Source organism: Echinops telfairi, unplaced genomic scaffold (genome assembly GCF_000313985.2).
Source record: "Echinops telfairi isolate 266 unplaced genomic scaffold, ASM31398v2 ScPeMD7_3;HRSCAF=10, whole genome shotgun sequence".
NCBI classification, from domain to species: Eukaryota; Metazoa; Chordata; class Mammalia; order Afrosoricida; family Tenrecidae; genus Echinops; species Echinops telfairi.
The window spans coordinates 54,181,874-54,191,072 of NW_022103899.1; the positions used below are offsets into that span (position 1 = coordinate 54,181,874).

Sequence of the window (9,199 nt, forward strand, 5' to 3'; positions counted from 1 at the left end):
AGGACAGGGTAGGACGCCCCTGTGAGTTTCCACGACCATAGCTCTTTGTAGGGGTAGAAAGCTCCATCTTCTCCCAAGGGGTAGGTGGTGGTTTAAAACTGCTGACATTGCAGTTAGCAGCCCAGCTCATAACCATTGTGCCACCAGGGCTTCCAGTCAAATAGCTAAGTATTCCAACCAATATTTCATTCATCAGCCTCTTTTTAAAAAATAAGATATGTGAATCTCAACCCTTTGAAGCAAAGTAGCTATGTCATTAAAGGTAGCCACAAGTAGAGGGATATTATGGGAAATTATCAAGTCTTCTCATTTTCCAGGAGCCAAAGGAGACAGGGGAGCCCCTGGCTTGCCTGGCCTGCCAGGCAGGAAAGGGACAGTGGGAGATGTTGGACCAAGAGGACCCACTGGGATAAAAGGCCTCCCAGGACCACCAGGTGTCCCTGGTGCATTTATCCCTGGCCAAAAAGGAACTCAAGGTCCCCCAGGCTCAAGAGGAAACCCAGGTACAGGGTGGGGTTTTGAATATGATGAAAGAGTGAAAATGTTTGACATGAAAAGTGTTCCACTTTGTCTTCATGTAACCTCGTTGCTCCTTTTTCCTTCTGATCGCTAGTCTGTCCGTACTCACCTTCTCTCACATACACAGATGCTGTTGGGTCATTGGCATTGTTGAGGCAGAGGTTTGACAAGATTAGTAGAAACCATGAAAACGTCTTAGCCATGACCAAACATCTTGATAGAGTGAGTTGCTGGGCCTGGAGACTGAGGATCAGAGTCTTAGGGGACACCAAGGTGAATTGGTACAGCACAGTCCACAAAGACTGCATTCTACATCCAACTTTGATGAGTAGCAACCAGGGTCTAAGGTACAACTATTGAATTCTCCCTATCTGGAGCAATGAGGAGTGAAGAAAATCAAAGACACGTGAAAGCAATTAGTCCAGTGACCTAATGGGTCACTCAAACATCAACCCCCATGACCCTGAGATCAGAAAAACTAGATGATGCCCAGCTACCACTACCCATAATGGCTCTGAATGAGATCCTATTGAAAGGTTCAGGATTGAGAGGAGAAAATTGTAGAACAAAATTCAAAGTCATAAAAAAGACCAAGTTTACTGATTAGAGACTGGTGGAAACTTTGAGACTGTGCCCCTTCAGTTCTGGTACCTAACTCACCTCTGTGATTCCATTTTCAGCAGCGCAAAAGCAATAGGTCTATAAAGAGAACCATGACACTAGGGAGATACACCACCTTAGAACAACCATCTGAGATCAAAAGGTCAGCCATTACCCAATGAGTTATTTCAGAAGGGCTAGGATAGAAGGAAGACAGGAAATGTGAAACACTGGGAGGAAGTGGGGAGAGTGATGTCACATTGTGGGGATTGCAACCAATGACATGAAACAAATGTGTATGAATTATGGAATGGAAAACTGATTTGTTCTGTACACTTTCACCCACATCCCAATAAAACCTTCTTTGAAACGTAGTAGGTAATGAATAAGCCTAAAGGAAATGCACCCATTCAGCCAATATTTATTGAGCTGAATGGCAGGTACTGGGCCAGTCATTGCAGATGCAGGCACAGATTCTGCAGATAGAGACTTCCCAAGTACTTTCTACCTTGAGGCAGGTGCTTCACTGGCATTCTTTCCTTTATTGTCGCTGCAGTCTCAACACACCAAGCCAGGGAAACTATGTTTAAGGGGCAGGATTCATAAGCATCAATGGGACTTGCTGTTGTTGCCCCTCACTGGCAATACTGATGGGCTCTGTGAATGCAGGTGAACCTGGTCCACCTGGACCTCCAGGAAATCTAACAAAAGGCATTAAAGGAGACAAAGGCTTTATGGGCAGGCCTGGCCCCAAAGGTCCACCTGGAGCCGTAGGAGATCCAGGACCACCAGGCCATCCGGTAAGTGCAGAAAATGATTTTGACTTCTTCAACTTTTGTCAGGATTAGACTTGCCTATAGGTGACTATGTTAGTCCAGGTAGACTAGAGAAACAAATTCAGCAACACTGATACATATGTAAGAGAAAGCTTTATATCAAATAGTAATTGTATATTGAGAAACATCCCAACCCGATCCAGATTAAGTCCAATATTAGCCCATATGTCTGATACTAGTCCATAAATTCCTCTTCCTGCAATGATAGCAAATGCAGGAAGATCACAGGCCAGTGAGGAGAAGGTCTTGTGGATCCAGTGGGGTGGAAGCCTCTCATCACTGGTGCAGGTCCCCACATGTCTTATCTATCTCCATGACTCTGGCTATCATCAGCATGGCTCCATGTGGCTTGTCAACAGGAATATCAAGCAGAGAGTACATGTCCCACCTCCAGGGAGGAAGACAGGAGTTCCCAAAATCCTCAGGAGAAGGTCATGCCCACGTAGAGACACCACTGGCTATGACCTGATTGACAAGCTAGACTCCACTCCTTCATTCAAGTTGGCAGGAGATTATGTAACTGCCACAGTGACACAATGTGACCATCCACGGGACTTCTGTGCACTTCCGAAGGGAAAGCAAAGCCCCAGTGGTTCAGAGAATCAGAGATCCTGCTCATTGATCTGTCTTCCTGTCCAGTTCTCCAGTATTTGCTTCTCAGAATTTATCCCATGTTGTTGTTGTTGTTTTGAAAAATATGATATCTGCTCAGCTCTAGTCCATAGGTCTCTCTCATGTTCTCCGTGATTCTTTGGCGCAGGGCTGGTCTTCACACTTGAACTCACTTAAATCCTCCAGTACTCTCATAGTTGTAGCTTCTGTGTTGGAAAAAACAACTCTTCTTAGTTGATATCTAACCTAGCCCGGTGCCCTTCACAGCCTCCTCTTTGCAGGGGAACACATGGTGACCCAAGGACTCAGCCTTGGCAGTAGACCTTCCTCCTTGGACACTTCTGTCTCCGGAGACCAGACTAGACCACAAATTTCCCAGAGTCCTTGATGAGAGAGCTTGATCTTCTCTCTCTCCTTTTTAAATCTCACTCCACCAACTACAAGCAATGAAAATCTTTCTTCTTTGGTCTTCTTATTCCACAGACTGCTCAAAGGCTCACTTCTAATATTCGTGGTATCTTTTTGACATTTAGTTGTCAAGTAATTACATTTTCTTTCACTTTATATGGAATAGATGAGAGATAGATGATAGATAGATAGATAGATAGATAGATAGATAGATAGATAGATAGCCCAGCCAGCCATTGAGTGAACTCCAACTCGTGATGACTATACAGTCCTATGGATGCGTTTTGGCGGAAGTGAGGTTGTAGCCAGGGAAAACACTAGAATGAAAGGTATTAATAAGGGCTCTCAACCTTAGCTCATTCTTAATGAGTCAGCAAGTAGTCTGTCCTACTTGCTTTCAAGGAAACATCATGAATATTGTAAATGTCTGAACTTGTCCTGGGGTTTTGCTTCCTTCTACTGGAAACACAGGGCCCACCAGGAAAGCCCGGTCTCCCAGGACTCAGAGGGGATCCCGGCCTCCGCGGATTTCCCGGCATGCAAGGTATTGTCTATGTTTGTTTCTTGCTGGGACAAATACAACTGCTGTGGTTCAAATCCCATTCTTAGCGTATTCTGTGTGCATGTGTCACTGTAATTGTTTTTTTAAAAGAAGGAGGCTGGGGGGGGACTCCAGTTCACCACACTATTGATGGGGAAGAGTGAGTAAAGTTTGGTACAGTAACAAGGTGACTTCAAAGAATTCATGGGGAAAATCCCTTCAATGAATTCATGGGAAGGATCTCTTATCTTTTCATTCCATTTTTGCAGAACTTTTTAAAGCCCCATCATAACTAGGCATGAGTACTGTTCTGGAACAAATATATTATACAAGGTGGGAGCATTCTGGCTCTACATCTTCCAAGACAGATTTCGTTTTTCTTCTGGAGGTCTATAATACTTTCAATATCTTTGTCTACCCATAATCCAAGTGCATCAATTATACTCCTGTCTTCCTATTCACTGTCCAACTTTCATAAGCTTATCAAGCAATTGAAAATACCATGACATGGATCAGACAGACCTGAGTTCTCAAAATGGATCAGACAGACCTGATTTCTCAAAGTAACTTTCCTTACTCTTCAATATTTTAAAGAAATCTTGTGGAGTAGATTTGCCAAATGCAATACATCCTTTGATTTCTTGACTACTGCTTCCATGAGCATTGATTGTGGGTCCAAGAAAAACTAAATCCTCCAAAATTTAAATTTTTTTCTCCATTTATCATGTGTAGTCTTCTGTCTAATGTCGTCTTCTGTCATGAGCTATGGGATGACATCAAGAAGAGCATACATGAAGAAAGCAAAAGGTCACTTCAAGGACAGAAAAGATCAAAGTGGACATCCGAAGAGACTCTGAAGCTTGCCCTCTTAGAGTAGCTAAGACAAATGTAAGAAATGGTGAAAAGAGCTGAAGAGAAACTTCGAAGGACAGCCTGAGAACACAAAGTATTATAATGAGCTGTGCAAAGACCTAGCGTTAGAAAACCAAAAAGGAAGAACAAGGCTGGCATGTCTTAAACTAAAGGAGCTCAAGGAAAAAATGCAAGCCTCAAGTTGCAATATTGAATAACTCTGGGGGCAAAATATTGAAAGATACAGGAAACATCAAAAGAAGATGGGAAGAACACACCGACATTACTAAAAAGATTGAGTTGACATGCAACCATTTCAAGAGTTAGCGTGTAAGCAAGAACCAATGGTGCTGAAGTCCAAGCTGCGCTGAAAGCATCAGCCAAAAGCAAGGCTCCAGGAATTGATGGAAAACCAACTGAAACGGTCCAACAAGCTGATGGAGCACTGAAGCAATCACTCCTCTGTGCTGGGAAAGGCAGCTACTTGGCCAATGGACTGGAAAAGGTCCATATTTTTCCCCATTCCAAAGAAAGAAGACCCAACAGAATTATAGAACTAAATCATTGCTATCACATGCAAGGAAAATTTTTCTGAAGATCATTCTACAATTTTCAGGTTGCAGCACTACATTGACAGGGAGTTACCAAAAAATCAGGCAGGATTCAGAAGGGGATGTGGAATAAGAGATGTCATTGCCTGTGTCAGATGGATCTTGGCTCAAAGCAGAGAATGACAGAAAAATATTAACTTGTGTTTTATTGACTTTGCAAAGGCATTAGACTGTGTGGACCATAACAAACTATGGACAGGCTTGAGAAAAATGGGAATTCCAAAACACATAATTGTGCTTATGCAAAAACTGTATATGGATCAAGAGGAAGCTGTATGAACAGAACAGGAATACAGAATAGTTTTAAGTCAGAAAAAGTGTGGGTCAGGGTTGTAGCTTTGCAGCAGATATATTCAATCTGTATACTGAGCTTTAGAGAAGCTGGACTATATGAAAAATAATGTGGCATCAGAATTGGAGGAAGGATTATTAACAGCCTGCAATATGCAGATGACACAACCTTGCTTGCTGAAAGTGTTGAGGACTTGAAGTATTTATTGATGAAGATCAAGGATTCCAGGCTTAAATATGAATTACAATTACTGTAAAAAAAAAATCTTCACAACTATACCAATAGTTAACATCATGATAAATGGAGAAAAGTCAAGGAATTCATCTTGGTTGGATCCACAATCAATGCTCTGGAAAGCAGGAGTCAAGAGGTCAAATGACAATATTGCATTGAGTAAATCTACTGCACAAGACCTCTTTAAAGTGTTGACAAGCAAAGATGTTACTCTGAGGACTTAGGTACACCAGATCCAAGCCATGGCATAGTCCATCGCCTCACATGCATGTGAAAGTGGGACATTGAAGAAGGAAGACTGATGAAGAATGACGCATTCGTACTGTGGTGCTGGTGACGAATATTGAGAGTGTCAGGGAGGGCTGCTAAAAGGACAAACAGATCTATCTGGAAAGCAGTACAGTCAGATTGCTCCTTAGAAGCAAGGATGGCAAGACACTGTCTCATACCCTTTGGACATATTATTAGGAGATACCAGTCCTTGGGAAAGGACATCATGCTTGGTAAAGTTCAGGGGAAGCAAAAGAGGAGGAGGAACCTCGACAAGATGGATCGACACAGTAGCTGCAACAGTGTGCTCAAGCATAACAATAATTCTGAGGAGGGTGCAGGTCTAGGAGGTGGTCGGTTCTGTTGTTCATGGGCAAGCTGAGTCAGAACCGACTTGAGGGCACCCAACATCAACAAAGTCTATTTGCTCTCGTTTTGAGGATTTGGGTTTTCTTTACACTGGGGCATGCAATTCAGACTCAAGGCTGCAGTCTTTGATTTTCAGCAGCAAATGCTTTCAGTAAGCAAGGCTGTATCACCTGCATTACTGCGGGTTGTTAACAAGCCGTCCACCAATCCTGATGCCTCATTCTTCTTCAAATAGTCCAGCTTCTCAGCCTACAGATTGAATACATGTGGTTTACATCAAAGCAACTAATTTTTGTTGAATCTCATGAACACTAAGAAAAGAGATGCTGACTGTGGGCTATTTGAAAAGCTAGAGTAATGTACTGGAAAGTTGAAAACTATGATCACCAGGCAACATCATTCACCAGGAGGTTGTAAAAAATAAGTTTGACCGTGGCTTCTTATTGTACCTTCATTATTGCATCTAATTGTTGAGCTAAAAAATAACAAACCTTTCAAAACTAAAATACAACTTCTTAATGCCTGTAAGAGTTGAAACCATTTTCACAACACCCCGTCTAGCTGTAACTTCCAGGACCTATCCTTTGAGATTGTTGTCAACAGGAACAGCTAGGAAACCTCATTTTCTAAGCAGATTCACATTGCCTTTTTTCCTTTCTTTCTTTCTTTTGAAGGAGAGAAGGGCAATCCAGGATTTCTGGGATCAATTGGGCCTCCAGGACCAACTGGGCCCCCAGGACCACCCGGTAAATATTACTCATTACTGTCATGGATCTCTACGAGTCTCAGTAGACTCAGCAACAATGAGTGGGGGTGGTGAGCTGTTCATTCTCCGTGAAGAGCTGCTAGCTTCTCAATGAAGCCATCCTCGTCTTTTCGTGTCCATAGGTGCACGTGGAGATCCCGGCACGCTTAAGGTCATCTCCCTTCCAGGAAGCCCAGGGCCTCCAGGCCCACCAGGAGGACCAGGCATGCAAGGAGACCCCGGACCACCAGGGCCCGCAGGAAACCCAGGTGCAAAACTGGCAGCATTGCGTTGAACCTCTAGGAAATGGTTAAACCAATATCCCTATAAAATGTCTTGGGAACACCATTATAACTTCACAGAAAACATTAACCATTGTAGCGTTTTTCCTACCATCAGCCATAGAATTGAGTTCATATTACCATTGACCATCACATTAAAGACTTTGGAAAGTCTTGAAAATGATTGTGCAAGGCATAAACTTGAGTCAATCAAAACAGTGTCTCACAAACTCACTGCCGTGGGGTCTGTTCCAACTCAGAGCAGCCCCAAAGGACGGCACAGAACTGCACCTCTAAGTTTCAGAGACGGTAAATCTTTATGGGAGTAAAAAGCGGCATCTTTCTCCCTTAAGGGAACTGGTGGTTTTGAACTCTTCTTTTTTTTTATTAAGTTAAAAGTATCATTTCCATCTCCCCTAACAACCATCAGCCGTGGAGCTCTGATTATTTTTAAAGGGTTGCATGAATATGCCTGAGTTATTCCAATTTATAATTTTCTAACACTTTGTTAAGTATGTGGAAGAGCAGCAGATATCAGATGCAAATGGTGCTTGATAGAATATCTTCTAAACAGTGGTGTTTGGAAATGGAACTAGGCATGCTTTATGCGTTCATCATGCTGTAGTAGACTTCCTAATGAGACTGATGTGCTCTACCTTTTCCTGAATCAAGCGGGGAGTATGAGGGATATTACTTATAACCTTCATCAATACCTTGGGTGGATTGAATTCTAGAAATGCATAAATCAAAATGTCTACTGGTAAAGTAGTGGCTACACCTTGGGATGCTACCTTCCAGGTAAGCAGTTTGAAACCACCAACCCCTCTGTGGGAGAAAGACAGAGCTTTCTTATCCTGTAAACAGTTACAGTCTCGAAAACTCACAGGGCAGTTCTACGCTGTTTTATAGGGTCACTATGAGTCGGCATCTAGTATGGCAGTAAGTATCCATAGGAGCCCTGATGGTATAGTGAGTTACATGTTGAGCTACAAATTGCAAGGTCAATAGTTAGAAACCACCAGCTGTCGTTCAGAAGAACAATGAGGCTTTCTACTCCCTTAAAGAGTTACAGTCTCAGAAACCCACAGGGAGGGTTCTACCCTGTCCCATAGGATTACTATGAGTCATAAGCAATGAATGTAATGGTTGTGAGTTTGGTTCTGGTCTTTGATATTCACATACTCAGGGAATGCTGAGTGGTGAAGTACTTAGATGCTAACCAAAAAGCCAGTAGTTCAAACCGACCAGCCTAGTTCAAGGGAGAATGATGAGGTAGTCTGCTTGCATAGAGATTGACAATGTGGGAACCCTATGGAGCAGTTCCCCTGACCCTATCAGGGGGTGTATGAGTCAGTCTACTTGGCGGCAGTGGATTTGGGTTGACCTATGTAGTCACGGTTCATCTGGATGGGGAGGGCTCCTGGGGAGTGGCGTTGATGAGTTGGGTGGCCAACCATCCTAGTTGGCTCATTGCAGTAGCAGATAAAGTCTCGGGTGATCCGAAATGGTTGGTCATCCTTCCTTCCATCCAGTATAGACAACTCAGAACAACTTTGACTTTTGCCTAGGACCCTGTGGGCCAACGGGTAAGCCAGGCAAGGATGGGAAACCTGGAACTCCTGGACCAGCGGGAGAAAGAGGCAACAAAGGCTCCAAAGGAGAGAAAGGTAAACTCCTGGTGTGTTTCCTGACATGGGGCTTCTGCAGTAGACAGACAAGTGTTGTTTGAGTACATGGCTTCAGGCATACTTTCCCTGTCTCAGTCTGAGCTGTTCAAACTACGTCCAACACCAGGGCCAAACATGCAGTTGGAAAAGCCGTAGTGTGTGGAGTTCAGAGGAGACTGAAATGACATGTAATATTGGGACTTTGAAAAATTCTGTGAAATGTACCAACTTCTGAGTCAGCACTAAACTGGGACACTGCCTGACATACACAGCATGGTTGATCCCGGCCTGAAGAGTGATGTCACACTTAAAGTGAAAGAAAAATGGGGATGAGACTCAAAAATCACAAAAAGAGCAGGTTT

General features: G+C 43.3%; 1 protein-coding gene across 1 annotated transcript in view; it reads left to right on the top strand.

Annotated features, from left to right (window-relative positions):
* COL4A3 (collagen type IV alpha 3 chain) overlaps nt 1–9,199 on the top strand; it is a 177,220-nt gene that overhangs the window by 153,631 nt on the left and 14,390 nt on the right. The window contains exons 36-41 of the mRNA XM_045294265.1: nt 318–503; nt 1,789–1,919; nt 3,447–3,519; nt 6,819–6,890; nt 7,033–7,158; nt 8,739–8,837. Of these exons, the coding sequence (XP_045150200.1) occupies nt 318–503; nt 1,789–1,919; nt 3,447–3,519; nt 6,819–6,890; nt 7,033–7,158; nt 8,739–8,837 (687 nt within the window). The remainder of the gene's footprint in view (nt 1–317; nt 504–1,788; nt 1,920–3,446; nt 3,520–6,818; nt 6,891–7,032; nt 7,159–8,738; nt 8,838–9,199) is intronic.